The 24,507-nt window shown below is 39.5% G+C and overlaps 1 protein-coding gene across 1 annotated transcript in view; it reads right to left on the bottom strand.

Annotated features, from left to right (window-relative positions):
* LOC137291402 (QRFP-like peptide receptor) overlaps positions 1 to 24,005 on the bottom strand; it is a 37,549-nt gene extending 13,544 nt beyond the window's left edge. Inside the window, exons 1-2 of the mRNA XM_067822737.1 lie at positions 23,713 to 24,005; positions 179 to 300 (exon numbers count right to left, since the gene is read on the bottom strand). Of these exons, the coding sequence (XP_067678838.1) occupies positions 179 to 300; positions 23,713 to 23,955 (365 nt within the window). The 5' untranslated portion in view covers positions 23,956 to 24,005. The remainder of the gene's footprint in view (positions 1 to 178; positions 301 to 23,712) is intronic.
* Between the last annotated feature and the right edge of the window lie 502 nt (positions 24,006 to 24,507).

Here is a 24,507-nt window from a genome sequence, read left to right as displayed (position 1 = left end):
TTGAGTTACGGGTCTGGCTAAATAGAAACTCTTTATGTTGCACGGAAATAGCGGTCAAGTACGTCAATATCGATGCAGGTTAGCCTAGCAATTATTTCATGTCAACAGAACGTGGGTTGTATCGGCAATATGGAAACAGTCTAAGTCGCCGATATCTCTACTGCGCAGTTGTACAAACCTCTCCAGACTCATGGCTGTCAGGGTAAAGACAGAACAGATGGCAGACACATTCTGGAGATAGTGAACACTTTTGCACAGGAACTCTCCGAAGGTCCAGGTGAAGGAAAAGAACGCAGCCAACTGCAACAGATTGACATTCAATTTAAGATTGATATTTAGACACAGCTACTACACATCTAAAATAATGGGAAGGGGGAAACCTAATGGTCAAAGTGTTTGCTGGTCACGCCGATGACCCGGGTTCGATTTCCCACATGGTTTCAATGTGTAAAGCCTATTGCTTGTGTCCCCCGCCGTGATATTGCTGGAATTTGGCTAAAACCGGAGTAAAACCATACGCACTCTGAGAACAAATCCTTTAGTGCGTCAGCATATTATCAAAGTGATTTTTAGATTCAGTTGTGCTTTGATACAATGTCTATAATTACAAAGAAGTACTAATTTGACATTTTCCATATTTTTTTATGTCAACCGTAACAAATTCAGATTCTGGCACAGTCAATCTCTAGGAAAAGATTCGGAAGTATACAATCATACTTTTATCATACAATTAACTTTTTTGCTGATATAATATCTTAAATCTATTTACGCTTGTAAATATCCGATAGGGCCTTTAAATCTGGCTTGTGAATTTGCGAAGTTTCATTTTTTCAATATATCACTATCTTCGAGTTTTAATACACTTTTAAATACGCAAGATTATTTCCTGATAAACGATTTTATTTAACGTTTCTGTAATAATTTTGCTTACTTTCTACATTCAAATATCGGGCTAGTGAATTATTTTGTGGGCTGGTAACTTTCAAGTACGACTAGCCAAACTGGCTAACAAGATTTGGAAACTATTTTGCACACTGTGACCAACCCATTCACTTTGAACCAAACCTAATCTGCTGATACAATTCAAAGGAATATACAATAATGATGCCTTCATTTAGCATTCATTTACTGTATCACAATCTACAACTTTGGAAAGATGTCGATTTTGTATTACATACATTTCCTTAAGTAATCGATCCTAGACATGACAATCCGGTGATTGTAGATACTTACACTTATCACAGCATGCACTGAAACAAGTCACTGATCCTAACCCTTGTTATTTGAGTCAGCTTCTGCTACTAGTGCATAAACCAGCGGGTGGACTGGCTAGCTGATTTGTTGGATACTTGTTATCGCATATCAGTTGCGTAAATCGATGAGAATGAAAGAAACTCGATTATTTACAGACTGGTGCCTTTCAGGTGGAATATTGCTGCGTTAAATAAGGAGCATCACACAAACAAGCAAATTGGATAAATATAGAAATCCAAAACACCAAAACACTTTTTTGTCTCATAAACATGCAATGAGTGAGTATAGTTTTACGCCACTTTAGCAACACTCCAGCAATAACTGAGAGGACACCAGAAATGGGCTTTACTACTGGAACCATTGTTGGTAATCGAACCCTGGTCTTTGGCGTGACGACCGAACACCTTAACCACAAGGCTACCCCAACCACCCTCATTAACACATACCACTAATGTATGAGGTTGAGAAGAACCACGACGCGTCCAATTTGTTTATCCGTTTAGTGCCAAACGCTGCACTACTTAACCGTAGGTTGTAAATAATCGAATCCAGTTCAGACAATCGATCCATCGGTCGATACTACAAGGAGTAAGCACTGCTCATGCCAAAGCGGTGGTTGGTAGGTTGCAATTACCATGATCCCGCGGGGCTGGAAAATATTGATTTCATGTGACCCCATTGGGAACGATTCAGGTAAAGCTACATCTTAGCTCTTAATTCAACCGCACAAATTTCATGCACCGAATGCCTTCAGGGCAACAACTGCTGTCGTATTTACATACAGCATACAGTTGAAACTTAATATTTTTCTACGTTTTAGTGATATTGGGCAATTGAAAATCTGCATCAGTGTAAAATTATTTATCTGTGATATTTATACTTTAACAAAAGAAACTTGTAAGGGTTTGTGGTACTTGGCAAAATGAACACAAATGAACACCAAAATAGGGAATTACAGCGTTTGTGATTTCTATCCCTGCTGCGTCAGACTGGCAAATGCCCTCCATATGTCTACCTTAACAGCCTTTGAAAGCGGTGCCAAGGGTTTAATGTAGTTATCATGATCAAACAAGATGTCGGTAAGAGCCATTTGACACGCTTTGAAATCCCCGCAAAAAGAGTATCATTGAAAGGAACTCGATAGCTAGTTGTGGAATTTAGACGTCATTTGGACGCTTTACTGAGAACTTAATTTAGTTACCCCGATCAAACAACTTTTAAACAAGATCGCAGGTTGTAAAACACAGAAACCAAAGGTGGAGCTTCCGGGATGGTGCTCAACAACGTACAGTTTGACGTAGGAAGTTGAAGTCGTACCTCTTGTCAAGCAGTCTTCCGGTTAGTTCTTGTTATGGTTTGCGATCCACAAGGCATTCGTAGCGCTACGACATTCGTAAGCTTATGGTAAACTATAGACTTACGACAGGTCGCAACGTTACGAACGTTTATTGGATAGGTATCCTGAATCTTTTTGCTCTGAATAAATATGAAAGATGAAGGATTATTGCTTTTGGGGATGATTTCGTGTCTTGGTGAATGCATCACTTGAAGCGACTTAGACCCAATTCACCGTTGCTGTACGATATCGGATCATCTGTACATGTGATGCCGCAGTTAATCTTCTTTAGCAAATGCCAATCTTTGGATTTTAACAGCATCAACAGACCTTACGGTTAATATGCTGATGAAACCTTTTGATGCCAATGGCGAGTCTGGTTCTTGCCGAAGAGTCTTATCTGCAAATTCCACATTCATGTATATGTTATCAGTGAGGAAGTTCAGAGTTTCAGATGTTCATTTTTTCAGCTTGAGATGATATTTCCTTTCAATGTTCACAAATGTGACCGACCTACTGCAGGATGAGCTTTAACTCTATCTGTGTTGACCTCAGGACATTGGGTTACGAGTGAATCTTGTCTAAAGCCGTTCTACGGCCCATCAGAATGAAGGTATTGATGTAATAAGATATAAGAACGGTTCCATCATTTCTTGAAGGATACCTATCCTTAAAATATCGCCATTTTGGCTGATCAGCATTCTGAAGATTAGGTGCATGGCATCAATGAGAATTTGTTAAGCAAAATCTATCAAGACAGCAGCTTACATACACACTCAATAGCTCTGCTAAACCAATTACCATCAGCTCTACTGTTTCTGTTTGGTTAGATATCTCGATATATTTTCATGAACAAAGATATACATTGACACAAATCCTAAACTTACCAAGGAAAGCTAAATTTGACAGAAAGGTAGGCTAGTCTGGAAAATGCCGTCGCGGTTTTGTCGCGTTAAATGGATTTAAAAGTAGAGAAAACATCATTTTACTTTTTTCTCATCAACACAATAATCAATTATGGACTTTAAACTCTTCCACTCATGATTACGTAAGTTAAGTTTAGTTCAAATTATCCATTAGAGGTTTAGTAGTTGCCAAAATAATTATCCTTAAGTGTGACCGGGTTAAATCAATATTTTTACAGATGGCAAAGAAAATGGCAATTACTAGAGAGCTTTTTCCTCCAAACCAGGCTACATATCAATTCTCAGTCTGACAAATGATAACATAAGATCAAACCCGTCTTCCTCCGATGCTTTCCTCGATTCATTCCGATTTTCGCCAAATTCGTATTGGAACTCACGTAATGGTGAATCAGCGACAGTGATTTGGAGTTATCTAATGATTCAAAGCATTAATCCATAGTGTAAAATACTTAGCCTCGTGCAACAGCGTCAGAGAACGTTGAATTATCGGTCACAAAACGGTTCGTTATCAGTCAGTTTTTTTTACATTCTCTTTCACTTTGTTTTCCTTTCATTGTTGTTTCATTTAAACAGAAGATTACCTAAAAAGTACATGTTTCATAAACGTTATCTTTTTATGGAAATATTATCACCATTTCAACAATTTCTAGATGTAACTGTTTATCATCTCATCTTCAAACTGAAATGATCCGATATCAAAGGATTCTGATGGGCTATCGGTGACCTTTCTATGGATCAATATATAAGCTTTAGATGCTACCACACCTATGTTCATCAATGTAAAAATGGCATAATTTAGAGAAGTCAGCTGAAATTCTGTGTTTCATTTTAATTAAATAGAATTAATATTTTTCATTTGTTTAGTAAAATGTCCATGAAAGAAAATTAAATATCTGATATTTTTCATATCAATGTTGGAACAAACACTATTCCGCACAATCGTCAGTTACCGCAGCGATGAAATATGTCAAACCTACTTACAAAAAAATAATGTAGCAGTTAATTAAATGCCAAATTGAAACATATATAGGGCATCTGGAACAAATCATCGCTGTTTTTATTTAGTTTATACCGTCGATTACTTTCATTGTTACGAGTGTGTATTTCCTGTATATTTGTTGTTATTAATTAAGTAATAATTATTATTGGCTCACAACGTTTAGTGTTTTGAATAATAATTATGATGGGTCACATTTCATATAATAGATGGTCAGCATTTTTAGGATTTTGGTAGCAGGCTGTCCGGAAATTATCTGCGCTTGGTTTTCTATTTGTTACTTCCAGGAGACTGCTAGAGATTTCTACAGTTTTGGCGATAGTCGTATGTGCCCGCACTTTCGGGAAATGACTGAGTATATATATATATATATATATAAAGGCTAGTGGCCATGTTGAGGGGGGACACATCACTGGAGTAGCATCGTATATCGCTGCCAACGTTTGATTTACATTAACCGCTGTCAGACCGATCGTTGTGTTACATTCTGCATGACTGTTTATCTCTCGCACTAAGACTTTGGTGAGCTTGTTATATTATACTTTGTGACTCACTGCCTTAGATTTTGTCTCACTTGTATTGTATTTGAAATCAGAATTGTGAAATTGACTTGTGACCTTGTATAACTTACTCTCTTGCTTAGATCTAATAATACAATATATGAATGTTTTAGACTTGCCTATGTTCTGTTTTGCTGGTTCACAGGGGGTTTCTCAAATCGGTTCTCACGGCAAATTCCTAACCGTAACTCCAACAAATATCTAACACACATCATTTGTTTCTGTTTTCTTTTTTTTTTCTTTTTTTTTTATTATTTTCAACTGATTGCAGAAATTTGGGGATAATGAAAAGTAAAGAACAAATAATATAAAAAAAAATGTTTAATCACTGTCTGCAAGCTATGTGCAGAGTCTACGAACTGTTGTCAACAAATGATCTTTGGTAATGATGCGTATGACCTTTGTGGACATTGTCAAGTTCATAAGGGGTGGTAACCCAAATGTCACAGTCCACTTAATAGCGGATAGGCCCACCATTAGCAGCCAGGCAAGCTTGACACCGACGTCTCATACTCCTAATGTGTCGACCAATGTCAGGTTAGGGAATCCTCTGTCATTTCTCTTGGAGTGCCACGCCCAGTTGCACCAAGTCTTGACATGGGGGTGACGCCCCTGCAGTCTTCGTCCGAGCATATCCCACACATGCTGCATGGGGGAGAGGTCTGGGACATTGTTGGCCAAGGAAGTGTTTGGATTTGGTTGCTGGAGATGATCAAGGACAACACGAGCACGGAGAGCCCTGGCGTTATCATCCTGGAACTCAAATCCTTGAGCGTGGCGACGTGCAAACGGCAGGACGTGTGGCGTGATGATGTTGTCACGGTAGTAGAGCCCAGTGACTCTCCCTTGGCAAACGTGCAGATCGGTCCTATCAGTCATCGTGATGCCACCCCACACCGTCACAGATCCTCTTCCATATCGATCGTGTGGAATCATGGCAGTTGGTTGTTGGCGTTCCCCACGGCGACGCCAGACCCGATGACGACCGTCTTTGAAGTCCAACGTGAACCTTGACTCGTCGCTAAACATAACGTGGGACCACCGGCCATTGGTCCACCTCTGATGACCTTGACACCACTCTCTCCGGGCCTGCCTGTGTCGGTCTCTCAGGAGGAAGGGAATGTAAGGTCGCCGTGAACGGAGGTCAAATGCACGTTTAAAACATCGTGTGATTTTAGACCCACCCCTGGTACGTTTGAGCGCAACGTTACCTAACGCCAGAACACCTCGAGATCAACGTGCGTCATGGGAGGGTGGCCCAGTGATTGTTCTCAAACATGTCTAAAGTAATCAGAGGAGTATGCATTCCTATGGTGTAGTCACTGATTTCAACTTCAATATCCCCTACTTTTTGTGAGCAGTATAGTTACCATTTTGCCTCTCTTGTATACCTTGTAAAGGTTGATGATCACTGATGAATTGTTCAAAAGTATTCTTGCAATTACATTAAGTCGAGAAACTTAACTAATTCCAGTGTGTTTTCATAATGGAAATATGATCTCATAACTGCTACAGTTTTCGGAACAATGATGGAGACGTACCAAACAACCTTTGGTATTTCACTCCGGGCAAAATGATTTCGCCCGACAAGCCGCTTAATCATCAACAAATAAGATGTATCAATGCATTAAATGAGCTCCTGGATCACAACACAGCGATTGAGAGGGTATTGGTGTATTTTTCAGGAGGAATAAGTGTTCACTGCAATTTGTTCCATATGTGTGATTGTACTCAACGAAGTGCAACAGTGAAGCTGTGTAAATCCTACACAAAACAATGACTGTATTGACACTTCATTTGGAGGTTCTGAAATCCCTGTCATATGAAGGACGGAAATACAAGAAATCACGTTTACCTGCTGGTACAATACCAAGTTAAAACATGTTCGGTTAGATGAATAATTTATGAAATATGCCTCGGGGGAAATGTCTGTGTTTAACTTACCCTTGGTGTATAAACCTTGCTCACAGTCTTTGACCATGTTTGATTCCATGTTTGATGCCTCTGATTCAATTAGCTCAAAGTAACGTTGAGGTCTAAATCGGGAGCCCAGAGAATAGGATGTTGGCTTCAGACCTCTTGTACAGCAATATTACCGAACACTACACAATTCATTCAACCAAACACGAAATTAAATCTCCACGGAACTGAAGGATATCTGGCTTTTGGCTTTTTACCTTTCTTACACTTTAATTTACTTGCATTAAATATTTAAGAACTCATCATTTCCTCGTCACGATTCTTAATTATACATTTACAGAACACATACCGTAATAATTGAACCTTTGATCTCTTAAAAGTTGCACCCTAAAGGTCAACACGATGCATGATTAAATGTTATCAATGTGACTCGGAAATGTTTATGAATAACACAGAAGGGATGTTGTCATAATCCCGAAGGTTGAATAAGTGTTCGCGTGTTTAACTTGGTTATTTCTCACACTGAAAATAAATCACTCATTTCTATTCTGTGTTTTGGAGAATCAACATTGTATAATTTTCCTTGATTCCAATATTTTGGTAAATATGAAGAAAATCCTGGTTTTTTTTATTATGGTTAATGTTTTAGACTTGAATTTAGTTGTAAACTACACACTAGAGTTTTACCTCTGCACGGATGTTTGGCACGTAGAAATCCAGTACACAGACGGAAATTGTTTTTTTTAAAGATATTTTTACATTTTTGTGGTCAGGTTGGAAGAAACGATACACGTTTTTGTAGATCTATACCTCTGTACATATTCTGGTCGTTTGTGTATTATTACTTGATATATCGCTCAAACAAGTGTTTGATCTTTCAAACAATGTCATGATGTTTATGTATCATGTTCTGTTGCATTATCACGCTGACAGGTATTTTATCAAACAATTGCCGTCGTGATGCGGATATATACATGTAATGTGATCGGTGGCATTACGTGGGTTTGATCAAACAATGCTACCATGATTCTCAAATGTTATGTAAAGTGATCAGTGGTATTACTTGATATATGACTTACACAAGGGTTTGATCAAACAAAAACTGGCACGATGCTCAAATACAAATAAAATGTGATCTATGGCATTACTTGATCTATCACTTACGTACATGTTTGATGAAACAAATACTGTCATGATGCTCAAAAGTAATATGATTGTAATGTGATCAGTGGCATTGCGACATATCACTTACATAAGGCTTTGATCAAAGAAATGTTTGTGGCATCATTGCAGATATCACTGTTACAGCACAACTATCCTCCTGCCCCACAACAATAGTCTTGGAACCAAAAAATAGCTTCTTGACTAGACAAAGTAGAGGAAGGTAATTAAACTGATTTGGCTGAAACTTAATTCGATAAGCATTGTGAACTACGTTCGTTGCTTACAAAGGCAGAAATTCTGCTGTCACATTTAAACGAGATAATTAACACGGAAGTTGCGACCAGACAATCAGGTGATGCAGGTTAATCTAATTATAGTATTGCTGCTATTAGTCAGCATATACGTTCTTTGTCAATTACGTCAGTTAAGCGAAAATACATATTGTGCGGTCAAGTTCAGGTATCAAAATGGTAAAGGTTTGATTGATTGCGCCACATGAAAAAAACGTTGCTTTCATTTTGTTTGTTTTCTTCTGCTAATCCGTGTTGTCCGTTGGTGAAATGAACTGAAGGTAACACCATGTTGTCATCAATTAAGAGCTCTCGCTGTGATGAAGAGGTGCTTTGTACAGCATTACCAGGTATTGGTCAGGCACCAGCGGATCATTACTGTGGCATGTATGGATGACTTTCAGGATACCTGTCAAATATCCAGTTTCTGTATTAACTGCTGTTCAATGGAGAGTGTGTTTGGGACGACTTCCTGCATGGAAACTGATGTCATCATGTGCGTTGTTTTATTACCATCGAAGCAAAATAATTATTTTTTTTATTTTATATTTTTATTTTATAATAAATAAACAATATACATGTCGCTGATAACGACAGTGTTATGAATGTTATGAAAAAATGCCTGTTGTTTAGTTACTTCCAACCTGTCTGCAGAAGAAGAGGAGAAATGTTATCCTAATCGGCAAATCAATACAATGGCGGCAATAAACTGTACACATGCTTGACTCTATACCATTAGTGTCAATATCTGTATGATACATAGCTCTACTATCCATGAAAATGTAATTATAGCTTTGGCAATGATAATTTAGCTAAGGGCGTGTCCATCTATAAATACATAGATTTATCTGTTTAGACTAAATTTACTACTGCATGAGGCTTTGGGTCGCTCTAAGCAATATTCCAGCAATATCCCAACTTCGAACCCGGGTCTTCAGCCTACCGCCTCTCAACAGATGTACTGATTCTTAATAATGTTGACGTCTTCACTTTGTACTTAAATATTCTTAATGAGAACACCGTTATCGAGGCAGGCTGTACAATTCCTTGATTTGCTCTGTCCTTAGTAGCTTCTCACCTGTATAAATGTAAACAACAGAATAGTGTAAGATGTTTGTGACTGAAGAAAAAGAAATTTGTATACCAGGTCATTAATTGGCATTTGATCTTCTTAAACGACTAGTTTCAATGGTGCGTATCATTAGGGGAAGATCCCCCATTCGTGTCATCAGCTAGATTATCAAGGATAGTGAAACACCTTTAATTTATATGCGGTTGATATAAAGTAAAATATAAAGTTATTATATAAGTTACTGTGGCAAGTTCTGATACATTTACCTAATGATGTATGGCAGTCGACAACAGTTTCCTGTTTCGAACCCGTTCAATATCCACCAAAGCAAACGTTTTCCATTTATGCGACATCGGCTCAACATTAGTACAAACCCCCGGGGTTACACCTTGCGAAAGCATTTGACCTAACACATCACTTCACCACTTAGGAGAACGTGTTCTTGTCAAACTGTTTACACATTGGCTGTACAAAAATACAATTGTTCATCCTGATGGAAGGTCCAAATGGTATAAGAACTCATCGAAACGATTAACTGCCGTATACTGCTTGAAAAAAAAACCCAAAACAAATCATGTCCCAAGGCATGATGTAAGTAAAATGGGCCTCTGACTAATAACTTGCCGGATGATATCTGCACCTTTCTTAAATTTCAGTTGCCAGTTTCTACTTCAATGGGAAATTTTACGTCTAATGGCATACCGAATGAAACAGGCAATGGAACGACACTAGATACTGCAATGTATTCAGTAGCTTGTGGCTAATACTATGTTTTCCGCTAGCCATATCACTATGTAAATATTTCACGAGGTTTGTAATTTCATATTTGTGTACAGCAAAAAGTCATATTTGATTAATTGGTTAATCATATGACAGAGATGCGTCTTCGGTATCCGCGTTTGAAACTGAGGCAAACTTATCACATATTACCCCGGTCGCTTCGCTGTCTTAAATTACAGAAGGTAACCCAACTCCTCCCTAACCAAGGAGGGGATGGAGGCATATAAACATGAACCTTATATCATATGATATTGCAGTTATATATTTGATCTTCTGTATCTAGTAAACAAATTCATATCGCATTATACTGAATCTCATCCGTTGCCATATGGTTGTTAAAATGTTTGATTTTTTTATACTTCATGATATTTTTTTCTAATTCGATTTTTGAATACTTATCCTGTTTTGATTTTCACTTTCACTTTCAGAATATCACATTATCAACGGATATACATAATTTGAATAGTGCTTTTACGTTCAGCTACCTCTTACGAAATGATTATCTTTTCTATTTATACAGACCCCATTTTGCTGCAGGGTTTACACACAGGCCAATGCACATGTTGTTCTACACATAAAAGCGATAAACACTTTATGGAGTAATACGTGTAGGAACTGCAGGATTTCTACTGTTGAGTCCAATGTTTCTTTTGTTTGTTTGTTGTTTAATGCGTGACCACCCGACCCCGTTAGCTCTTACAAAACCAGTAGTTGGGAAGATCAATTCCTTCTGGAAACATTTCAAGTTCCATATGTCTATGAGTCACCATAACATGCTGCTGACACCGGGCGATAACGGTAGGATCGTATAACTATACTAGACAAAAATAGTTAGGGATATGTGTAAATTTTTAAATGCTGAATAATTACCTAATTATCTACTTATCGACACACAGACAAAATATCAATCATAAAAATACCGACATCCTTAAGGTTTTTGCCCAGAACTCATGAACACCTATCAGACAAATACCACCTATTTATCATACCACGTGTTTTGGGAAAAGGTGAGCGCATCATGTCCCACATATCTTTATGCGTATAATGTCACCATCACAAACACAAGTAGAGGCAGGCCAAGTTTTCACCTGAATATCACGTGAATATTCTTGCAAGCGCAGCAGGGTGATGTTTCTACCATTGACTGAGTCATAACCGCTTTTACAATACCATCCTGTCGTTCATCATGAACCCTTAAGGAGGGAGGTTCTCTATTACAGGTAAGGAAGATTTCAGTATTAATATCGTTTTGGGGGGCACTTATTCACTTATTAAAGGGTATCTCACTATTCCATAATAGTAAAATATGTTACATTAGAATATTATATCATACTATATCTAAATATTTTCCATTATGTTCTTCAGCCATGTAAAATATTTGACTTACATTATATTAAATATTTCTGCAAAAACTCTTATAGGAGGAATGTTCCCTTTTCCAGTCCTCCTCCAAACAAAGACACCAAGTCAACATCAACTTTATCAGTGAAGTGCCTTGTTATGAATGACAACCCTAATGGCTGGATATTATTCTACACAAGCAACACCAGCAAGAAAGGGCTTTTACATCGGATACACTTTTGCAACCAAATAGGAAATGTCGACATCTACCGTAAATATTAAAACAAGTCGCTTGACTCTCTGTGAAATCTTGAGCATGCAAAAGAGACAACGTCATTGATCTGCCCTTAATGGTCACCAGACACTCAACAGTTTTGAACCCAAGCTCTTCCTCCCTTGCCATCAACCTAATATATCCAGAATTACTCAAGCACAAGGAGCAAAACCACAACTGAAATCACAAGGACCTTCACATTCAAATCACAAACCAGAAAAGGTCTTTAAATTACGACCGCCATTACTACATATCAACACCGAAAATTAGTTTCTGCAAGATGGTGTTATGTTCAACGTCTACACAGTCGATGGAAACGATGACAGGCACTAACCACAAGTGACAAATGATTCAGAAATTGACCAATGTCCGTAATTCCGGACAGACTCACCTCTAATCGGCGTATGTCAATAACGACAAGGGTCACCTGCTGAAATTGCGTACCTATTCATAAAGTAGTACCACTAACGTTAAGTATTTAAACAGATCGACGCCTTCAACGAAGTGGACACGCAGGTCGCCTCTGGGTCAAAAGGTGACAACAACCATCATTACATTGACCAGCGATGTCGGGAGATGCGCTCTCGGTTGTTTCGTGATTAAGTTTGTGACTGTATATTTTTGCTCTGGAGTGATAGTGGAGTGATAGAAGCTAGTAGAAGGGGAATAATCCTTTGACCGGAGATTCCAACATCAATTTCATAATACATTTGCAAGATCTGCATCAGGGCCTTCTTTGCCAAGGCTTTAAGGTAATCGTAAGTCACTAAGGTAACCTTAGTACCGTATCAAAAATGGTTAACCTGAGTAAAAGTTGCTTCATGAAAGGAGTCCCTGATTAGCAGCGGTGAGGTAGCATTGTGGTTAGAGTGTTCGCCCTTCAAGTCGAAGACCCGGTTCAACTTCCCACAAGGGTTCAACATTTGAAGTCCATGTATTGTGGTGCATTGTTGTTAGAGTGTTCGCCCTTCACGTCGAAGACCCGGTTCAACTTCCCACATGGATTCAACGATTGAAGTCCATGTATTGCTGTAAAATTGCTGAAAGCTGCGTAAAAGTAGATTCACTCACCCACTCACTCAGCAGACTGGGTTTGAACTCCACATCAAACTGATCACATATCGTTTGTACATATCGTTGAACCACGTTTGTAATAAACATGTTTACACCAAAATGATCGATATAACGAACTGTTCACTTGCAGTATTAATAGAAATGCATTTTACGAACTACGGTTATGACGAACGTACCTTGTGATCCCTTTGAATTCGTTTAAGCATAGTTTACTGTATCTTATTGTTGTTCTGCAGTCAGCATCATTCCGACTGTTTCAAAGCAGTTAGTAAACATACGAGTTCACATCATGCGCTTCGATATTCACTAACTGGAGACGATGAGATGCGGGTCTGGTCAATCACTTCTTGCGACAAGCAAGGGTTGTTAAAATCTGGACCTGAGCCCCGTTTCACACACCTCTCGTAGCGCTGCGACTTTCGAGAGTCAGTGTTACAGTATAGTACGTACGAATGCAACGTGAATACTTACGAGATCTTAGACTTAGGGGAGCTTTGTGAAACGGACCCTGGTTCTAACGCGTCCATGGAGACATAATGGGGCAATACTGACCTTAGGAAACTCGCTCTCGTTCTGGAACTATAAACATTCTGATACTTGTCTCATAAAAGTAGAAAGGAATGTTACGCCAAATTCTCATCGTAATGTATGCTAAAAGCGCTCCTTCATTACCCCGGTCAATGCACAACTCAGCACCGGAGGTGTGCATGACTAATAATTCATTAGCTACGTTAGGCTTTTATTATAGACTTTAAAAATGGACATGGTGCTAGCTGATTATTGATTGACGTTAATGACTTAGCCTAGCCATCGTTACCCTTCAAAGAGATAAAAAAAATTCTGTCAACTATCTTAGTGCCAACACGATCGTAAGTACCTTGATAAACATATTGCACTTACGACCTCCGTAGGTCTACGACGATCGTAACCCCAGTACAACAGTCGCAACGCTTCGACAGCGGTAATTTACTTAATATAGCATAGAGTGACGATATTCGTAGCGCTACGAGGGCACACCAAGTTCGAGCTTTCTGATCGTAAACGGACTTTCGTTGAACTGCAAATTTAGGAAGACTAGAGGTAGTGAGTATTTTGGCCTTCAGGCCGTGAGCTATCCCATGTGTTCATCCCATCGCCAGTCAATATGCTTGTGAACCATTTTTTTTTCTTATTTTGTTTACGAGTGGAAAGGGGTCATGAATGTTCTTTAAACATGATCATGCGCAACTAAAATTTTAAAATTACATCCTCATAGAAAAAGGATCATTATAGTTCCTCTTCTCTGAAAGGATCCTTTTCTGCGTACGACTACCGACGACCATTATCGAATAAGACATGAACGTGGCCATCTGTTGAAACACAATGAAAGTACAGAAGGGTTAATGTTGGTTGAAAACCATTGAAGGCTTTTGTTCAATATTCTCGAAGCTTCATCGTGAACGCGCGTAACCATTCTTCACCGTCATCTTCATCTGAAGATGAGAAAACGAAAAGCTTCGTCACTTTGGTCTTGAGAACACACCACTGCCAAGGGTACTGCAGGAAGAGTACATGTTTGTTCACAGTATGAGCCGCCGAATTTGTGAGTATATTAATTATACAGAGATACTGTGCATATACTTGTCGATAACAACAGATGTGGGGATATATGCACTATTTGAAATGAACAGCTGATATTGAGATTTAAAAAACCCTTTTACCAGAGGAGTAATTTGTCACCGCGAATTGACAGAAATGTCTCTTTATAATACGCTTTGTTTGCAAATGATGTTCCGCAATCGGCATCAGATATTTTTTTGTTGGATTCTATTTTAGATCTGCGTGATTTCAACGTAAAGAACTCTCAAAGCCAGTCCCTAAAAGCTTTAGCTGGCTCAAGGTGATTTTTTTTAATTTGCGTTTGTGATAACTGACGACTTGATTATTAAAAATAGAATGAGGTGTCCAAATACTGATTGAAATAAAGTAAGGCCCTAGTCTGTTTTCTGCGTGGTGAGTCATGGAGTGCGGGGCCACCATGATCTAGCTAGGATATTGTGAGTGGGGTTTTTTAACCCCTTTGGATGTCCAAGGGACATGTGTTTCCATCTTTTTCTGTTAGCTGATATGGAATCACTTCTCAATTTTGAATTCTTCCAGAAGTTCTCAAAATATAAGTGAGTGAGTTTAGTTTTACTCCCCACTCAGCAATATTCCAGCTATATGGCGGCGGTCTGAAATAATCGAGTCTGGACCAGAGAATCCAGTGACCAACAACATGAGCATCGATCTGCGCAACTGGGAACCGATGACGTGTCAACCAAGTCAGCGAACCTGACCACCTGACCAACACTGGCACCATCACAATGCATCGCAGGTTTACGGCCTTGCGTGACTCTACAGCTAATCAATGGCTTATGAATGCCGTGCGAACGTTTTGTGGATCGAGGCAATGGAGACTAGAGCGTTTAGTAACAAAATTAAGAAAACCTGTAGCAGACTTGACTATCATTGAGATGACGTAATTATTTGTTTGTGACGTCATGCTGAGGATGGCATCGTATAATACTAAATGTGACGTTGTTCCCCTTCAACGTGTAGTCTTAAACATTCCTAAAAGGATACCCGAATAAAGCGGAAAGCCAAATGATAGGGGGGAGATGCGGTAGTCTAGGCGTTAAAGCGTCCGTTCATCACGCCGAAGTCCCAAGTTCGATTCCTCACATGGGTACAGTGTGTGAAGCCCATAACCCGCAGCTCAAATCACAAATCAGTCAATCAACGACGAGCTGGGAAGGTTTACCCAGCAGAAAATGGGTACCCGATGGGATAAGTCATATGACTCTAACCTTCTAGCGCCTAACAGGCAGCATGGGTTATCCGGGGAAATATTATGCCTGCTTTGGTTATTAGCGCTATTAGGAGTCTGGAGCATTATAAATGCACATACTATTATTATTATCATTGCTCGAATATTGTTAAAGCGGTGTAAAACTAAACTCACTGAAACTGATCGGCGGATTGTCTCTACACGACATGTAATCACATTGCCTTGGAACAAGCAAATGAAGGAAGAAAACTTTCCATTGCAAAATCGAAACGAATCTGTCAATTATGCGGTACAAATATAAAAAAATGAAATTCACTTTGTGTTCGTCTATCAGTTTTATAGGGTAGGGGGTTGAGACGGGGAGGTTGCATTCAACAACAAACATTCTGTGATCTTTGGACAGTTGAAAAGTTGTACCTAAATGTAACTCAGGTATTTGACCTTTACAACCCTTTATCTTTCCAGCGTCAACGGGTAAAATACTGATGAACTCAGACTTCTGAAAGGTTACAAGATTCGAACCAACAATTGCAATATTGTAACAGTCCTAAGGGACGCAAGTTTCCCCACGAATCCTATGCATTAGACGACTAGACCATATGTTTCCCAGACATTTACGGGCAACACTCTCCACAGGGGCAATGAAAATGAAATTACCACAAGCTACAGTGTTCTGATTGTGTCATTTACTTTGCAATTAGTCTGGCCAATCGACGACAGCAGCAAATGGTGTTATTCGGTGTAAAACGACTCCTGCATCTTTGGTTCTGAGGTCCAGTAATGAGTCTATTTTTCAGAGAATGCAATGCTTCTTGAAAATCCATTGCATTAAAATTTAAAGGCCGAGGATCAAACCTTCGAAACCCAACGGGTGTTTAACTAGACTCCCACTGGCTACTCCTCGGCAGTGTAAATGTTATCTACCTTTGAGTGCCAGGACTCTAACGGCTATGGGTGCCTGGCAAACTCTTGGCGATGTGAAAGGTTAGCCATGGAATGTACTGCTAAAATAAACGCGTGCCTTGAAAGTATTCATATCTGGATTCAATAATACTTTATATGCTTTCAAAATATATGCTTTTAGACTCTGCATCCATACCGGTAAGTTAATTTTGTGATATTTTATCGAATGTACTTGAATACTGCTTTGCTTTACATCAAAAGACAGCTTTGACAAGGCAAAGAGGCCACATCCGATCTGTGCATAGGTTTGAACCCCAGCCTTTCGTTTATAAATGTCACGAAATGCTGTATAATGAACGCTAGATCGTAGCATACATTATAGACGACAATCTCAAGGTCAATGTAAATTTTCAGAACTTACTTACTAAAAGATTTTCACTTATGCATCACGTTACCTGCCACGTAGTGATGGTTGCAATTTCGAGTCAAAACATTAAAGTGCGTGAGAAATATTTGGCATCCCCAAATTGAATCCTTTCACGATCTGACATAAATAGCTGCAGAGGATTGATGTAATAACCAATGGCTGTCAAGTTGACTGACTGTCGAGCAGCCTCCGTGGACAGGGTGAGTTATAACCGCTTTTAGCAATATTCCGTCATTATGGGAGGGGGGGGGGGGGGGGTGGGACGAAAACGGGTTTCACACAAAGTACCCAAGACTCGAACCCGGAAATCGACTTAGGAAGGCTTTGCCCACTCAGCTGCCCACCCCGAGCTTCGATGAAGACGCGTTTTCTGAACACAAACATTTCGCTGGTGCAGCTTTAATTCACTGACTTAGAAAAAACAGAAAATTTGATTGTCAGATGGAATACAAACCTTTTAAACCCTTTTAACATTTCCCCTACTTGGAACTTTTAAAGTACAGACGTGCCGGTGACAAAGGGTATTACGGGTCAGCAGCAAGTGTGAATATAGAAGATTGTTTGGCATTTATCAAAACACACGAATGCAATATATTAATACCGATACCAGCCAGGATGTAAGCTGTTCTCCACCTACAACCACGACTTAATTAGCATACTTGAACGAGAACACAACAGCGGAATCAATCCAGATCAATTATGGCGGCGGGAACGTTGTCCTAACCTTAACACGACAACACGTGTGAGGATATTCTAGATGAGGATGGGGAGTAATTGTTCCAAACATGGCTGTGTGACGTGTCGGTTTCTTCTATTAATGTTGGAGCAGCCTCATAAAATGTTCATGACCACATGTGACGTCACTGACACCGAGGAACATTGTTAACTGGCTCCCGTGTATTGATGTGGTTGAAATAATGAAGTGTTTCCAATTACCGTAATCCCCACAGAGAATGGCATCAAATACTGCACTGGTGTTTAACTCAGACTTACGTCAACTCTGTTCTACAAATTGACCTTTATCTAACCAGTTAGAGCCGTTACCAAAAATGTATGTTTGGTATCGTCTTCTTATAGATGGTCCGGGTTAGAACAGGTCTTCAGCAACCCATGTTTGCCGCAAATGGCGACTATGCTTCGACGTCAGAGGCGACTTACGGGATCGGTTGGTCAGGCTCGCTGACTTTGTTGACACATGTCATCGGTTCTCATTTGCGCAGATCGATGCTCATGCTGTTGGTCACTTAATTGTCTGGTCCAGATTCGATAATTTACAGACCACCGTCATATAGCTGTAATAGTGCTCAACTCAACTCAACTCACTCACTCACTCACTCACTCACTCTATTGCTGCATCTTAGCTCTGTCCTATCTTAGTCTTTGTCATGAAATGTGAACTGACATCCCTTCCACTCTGTAAGACAAGAGTTTTTTTTATATACTCATGGAAAACTTTAAGGGAACGCATGAAATAGCTATGATTTTTAATCTTTCAATCAGTAAGGGAAAAGTTCATACAGATGAAAAGGCTTATGTCTAGTGATGAAAATCAGTATCGGGCGTGTCCCCCATGTCTCTGGAGAACTGCCTGGCATCTTCGTGGCATGCTGCGAATGAGTGTACGGATGGTACCAGTCGGAATTCTACGCCATTCTTCCTTGAGAACCACGAAAAGTTCATCCTAATTGTTGAACCTGTCTCGCAGAGCAATAAGGGAATAAGGCGTAGGGTCCGGTCATACCGTGGGGTGGTTGTCTTTTTCCGTCCCCGACCACGCCTCATTTTGACGTCACCAGTCGCTCTATAGAGATTCCAAAGACTGGATATCACGCTAACAGACTTGTGAAAAGCTTCCATGCCAATAAGTACCGACTCGCCATGTTAACAATGTTTTTAACCGTTGTGTTTGACAGTGCACATACATGTAACGTGTACATCTAAGTGCATGTAACTTCAGAAGCATGTAGTCCACGTGCATGGAAAGCATTATGATGGCATTGAGTTTGAGTGAACTGCTCTTCACGAAAGCGATAATACATGGCGCTGAAATAAACAGAAATTATACATGGCGCTGAATTACCCTAACAAACATGCGTTCCCTTAAATTTTTCCATGAGTATGTATTCATGAATTCCCCATAATATCGAGCGTTGTATCATTGACGTCAGGTAGCAGCTTCAACATTTGTCAATTGGTTTGGTATTCTACAGTGGAAATATATTATTTGCTAACCAGAACGCTTTTGCCAACTAGGTTGAACATGCAAGGTACGATTACGGAATGTCGGAAAGGTTATGCTTGATTTTTTAAACATTAAAAAAATCTGGGATGTGGTTTGCCCTCATTATGGGAGATTCAGAGTGAGTGAGTGAGTGAGTTTAGCTTTACGTGCACTCAGCAATATTCCAGCTATATGGCGACGGTCTGTAAATAATCGAGTCTGGACCAGACAATCCAGTGACCAACAACATGAGCATCGATCTGCACAATTTGGAACCGATGACATGTGTCAACAAAGTCAGCGAGCCTGACCACCCGATATCGTTAGTCGCCTCTTACGACAAGCATAGTCGTTTTTCATGGCAAACATGGGTTGCTGAAGGCCTGTTCTACCCTGGGACCTTCACGGGTCTGGGAGATTCCGAGCATTCATATTGTATTTACATGAACCATAACTGAGGTGTTTTTACAATTGTGTTAGTAAGAAGTTCCATACCGGGGCATACAGAGCATGAGATAGTCGCAGCGCTATGATCGCTTTGTGCACTTGGGCCCAGGGCCCCGTTCCTGAAAGCGAACGTAGCGCTAAGACTGTCGCAAGTCTATTGTAAAGTATGGGAGTCACAACAGTCGTAGCGCTACTTTCGCCTACGGGGCCCAAAACGGACAGGGTTTGTCGTTTTCGTGAGCATATGATGCCATTGATATTCATGGACAAATTCCACTGACAAGTTTCCTTATTGTGCCTTTATGTATTAGGCTCCCCTAAAGCCCCCAGAACTTCGAGCTCGAAAGCCTAAGTTATGGGTATTTATTTCGTTTTGCGGAGAATATTTGGCCCTCCAACATATCCTCATGTTTTTCAGTCATTAATCTCTGGACGGTGGGGTAATCTAGTGATTAAAGCGCCAGCTCATCATCCCGAAATTCTGGGTTCGATTCCCAAATTGGGTATATTTTGTTAAGCCCGTTTCTTGTGTCCCCCGCTGTGATATTACAGGAATATGACCTGGTTTTCGTTCACAGTATTCAGATCGATAATCAGAGATCTGTAATCGATCAATAATCGATTGTCATGTTAAAGCCAACCACTAAATCGCGTGGGTAAAATAGGACACAATCAAACAATCCTTGATTAATACGACTGAGAATGCTTCTCGCTTTGACACATGCGAGAATATTTTGTTTAAATTGCAGCTTTACGAGTCAGGAAACTCCGTCTATTGTTTATATCTGGATTTAACTAACATGACAATAAGAAACATACTTCCTAAAGTTTTATTTGGTGTATACGTTTTTATGAATATCGATTGTCTCCTGAGTCAATCGATAATCGTTTACGCAATGGAAGTCTTTCGATTGACTGATTACTCGATCAATCGTTCCATCACTAGGTCACCACCATGGAATGTTGCTAAAACGGGCGCAAAACCCAACTCACTCACTCACTCGGCATAAATCCTCCAGTTTTGGACTGTATCTGAAACTGACCTAGCTTAAAGAACTAGCTTAGTTCAGGGTGAAAATGTCCATTGCAACAAAGAATATTTGTAGCTTCTACGGTCATGCATTTTTAAACATTTTCGTTAAAATTAGATTTTAGTTCTGCTGCAGTTGAACAATGATTTGAAGACATCTCATCACAATTAACTCCAAGCAACCTTTCCCAAACTCAACCAACCTGTGAATTCGCTAGCAAGAAGTCGATATAATCAAATCAGAGAGTAGTTTTCTGGAGCATTAAGGTACACGTGTTAAAACGTCCAATTCTGTTTCCCGAGTAAGCTTGGAAAATAGCGATTAAAAAAATAAATCTCAACAAAAAACAATTCCAGCAGGTCTTTTAGATATCCTAGACTGGAAGGCAAAAGCACATTTACCGTGTTGATGTTTTTTTTTTCCATAAGAAAGAAACTTAAGGCAATCATATTACACAGTGTTATATCTACTTAACCATTAATTATTTCTGCAACAGTCAGTAAAATGTAACCTAAGGCTCGGTAATTATCCAGTTTAGACAACGCGCCGGATAGTATAAATGTACAATCCACGGATGGACTGAGATTTTATGCCTGTGTTGGATTGGGCAGATACCGGTTTTGACAGCTTCCATTGTAAACTGGTCAAATGGAGAAGGATAAAAACGGCATTATGCTCCAGGTAACTCCCAGCATAATTGAACTATTCGAAATTTGTTTACCAGAAAAGAAATTTACTCATTTTAGCGATAAAAGTTTTAATGCGAATCCACAATTGTGTACTATGCGAGGCTTCTTTACTTTTTAAGTAAAATACAATTCTATTTTAACAAATAAAACTATGTCTAAGTATTATCTGAGTGGTGCCTAAGTTCCAGTAAAGTTCATATTTTGTATATAATTACAAATTTCTTTCTTCAACTGATAATCAAACATGTCAGATAATTAACAGTTATATATGGCACATTTTACTCTGTTCACGAATAAATCGTAGAGGATGTGACGCAAGGGAGTTCAGGACCGATGAATACTATGTCCGCTCGTTACGCTGAGAACCCGTTTTCGATTCCCAATATGGGTACAATCCGTGATGCCCAGTTTCTAACTTACTTCAACACAAACTTAGACAATGGCCTATCTGTCCTTGCAAAATTCATTTGCGTGTAGGAACCGTTTCAGAATCTGTGTTCTCTTTTATCCAGCAATCCTTTATTCATTCTAATTACTACACTAATTTCTTTTTGCTCCACGAGTAAAGTACTTCATCAAAGGAAAGCTAACGAAAGCTGGGCAGTTATAATGTTTCGTAAATGGATTATGAAATACAGTGAAAGATTTCACAGACACAAAACGAAAAAAAGGAAAAAGTCGACAAGTGTCTACTAAATGCTAATCTTCTTAATTCGACAAAAGATCCAAGTTTCCGACATAAAGGACTGGTACGATCGACTCTCGGAAATGTTCAACAGGCCGTGCGCTCTAAATTACTTTCGCAAGTTTTTTTCAAAGTTCACCACGTTACTCAGGCTTCAGGCACGCCTTTTTAGACACACTGAGGTTGGTAACGTAGTTTTCACCATAAATTTTGTTTGAGTAATTTCCTCTATCATCTTTTGTGACTAGATCTCGACGATGGACCTGAGGGACACCGTACATGAAATTATTGAATATTTGCATAGGTGTGAACCACTCCAGTGTACATGATTTTTATGTTTGACTTTATCTCGACGAGATACGTTCCTATATGATTAATGTGAATAAATATGTATTGTACAGTAAACAACGTTTATATGGCATAATGCTTCAAAAGAACTGTCGGACACAATGAACTATTTGGCCCCCGCTTCTTGATGTATTATTCAGTCGACATGTGTAGAACGAACCCTGGTTAAAAGTGAGTAAAATAGCGGTCTGTTTTAGTTACGACTGTCGGTCAGTGTCCGAATTAGCAGCTGGCCCGCCAGCCCGTGGCTAGTAAAAACCAAGTCGGGACAGTAAAACTCCACAGTCACTGGCCCGACTAGTGAGTAAATTTTTGTGCGGTTATATGTGGTATTTTACTTTTTTTGTAATCTTTTGCGTAGTTTCTACATTCAGATTGCTGGTGAATTATTTTGTGAGCTACAAACCTTCAGGCACGGCAATCATGACCCGCCAAATTTGGAAACGATTTCGCATGCTGCTGTATGTAACTATCATCTGTGATCTCAAGCTAATCTATTTCCCTCAGACGAACACACACACACACACACACACACACACACACACACACACACACACACACACACACATACACCACTTTTAGCAGTATTCCAGCAATGAGTGGGATAAGAATATCAGTAATACTGCGGATGCAACTGAGAGTGACTGAGACAGAGATTTTCCTTCAGAAAAGTTACTTAGTGTGGTGTGGTTAAAACGTTCACTTGTCACACCTTAATACTTCTTTAATAATTATAAAATGGCGTAAAACTATACTCACTTACGCCGTGACGTGAGTTTGAGAAAGGCCAGTTTTATTCACCTTTACAGTAGGAGTAAAGCGGACTCTCTCAGTTGACCAATTTACTTGTTAACGATCGATCAATGTAGTAAATATTGATTAGTTTATTGATTATCAACACACAGTGGTCTAACATTACTTTGATAACATCATTCTGGTCAATATGATCTTGAGTGTCCATCTCTCAACCTTTCCCGTAAGTCGGTCACTCCCCGGGCGGTGGTAGGATAGTGGTTGAAACGTCCGCCTAAGACCCGGGTTCGATTTCCATCATAGGTATAACGTGTAGAGAGCAGTTTTGGTGTCCCCAGTCGTGACAGAGCTGGGATATTGCTAAACAACTGTGACTCACTCACTCACTCACTCACTCCAACGAAATCTTACCTTTACTGGGATACAAATGACCACCAACAGCAGATCAGCTGACGCCAGACTCAAGAGAAAGGTGTTGGTGATGTTGCGCATGCACCGATAGCGTAAGATGGAGAAGATGACAAGCACATTCCCGAGCATGCCACACATTAACATGAGACTGTACAACGTTGCTACTGGTATCAACTCCGCCAACGGCATCGTCTCCACCGACGACAAATAGTCGTAGTGGTAGTCGTCGGTAGTGTTGTTCATTGTTGTTCCTTTCACTGTTACGTCCTTCTGTCCCAGACCTCGTCACCAATAACCCGTTGTGATATTTCCTAACAAATCAATCGACGTCATTAACGTTACACATGAACTGGTCTTGGGATCACAACATCTGTCAAAGTGTTTCACCAGCCGTGTACACATATATTCTTTAAAATAAAAATTACGAAATTAAGAAAATCAATGATTTAAAATGGCGCACTCACTTTCTTCCAAATCAGGTGTTTCAACGCCGAGGATTCCAGTATGAATTAAAACAAGTAAACAAAAAATTAAACATTCCGGATTTAAATCGGAAATAGACTTGGTGGTATTTAGACCGATTCGTTGCAAAAGCTCCGATCTGATCTAATCGACATGTAATAGTTTTCACAAACAAAAGTCAGTTCCAGTGAGGATCTTCAAGAACAGGTGTAATTTTCCGTTTCGATTTGTCGTTCCGGTAATAGCACATGTTTGACGTTGAGATTCTGATCTGAGAAAAACTCTTGTGAACGAGACACGGTCAGAACGCGTGTGTATTTGAAGCTTAACAGA

The sequence above is a fragment of the Haliotis asinina genome, chromosome 7, assembly GCF_037392515.1.
Source record: "Haliotis asinina isolate JCU_RB_2024 chromosome 7, JCU_Hal_asi_v2, whole genome shotgun sequence".
Taxonomy (NCBI): domain Eukaryota; kingdom Metazoa; phylum Mollusca; class Gastropoda; order Lepetellida; family Haliotidae; genus Haliotis; species Haliotis asinina.
The sequence above is the reverse complement of the archived record's forward strand: the minus strand, read 5'-3'. Positions and strand labels throughout refer to the sequence as shown.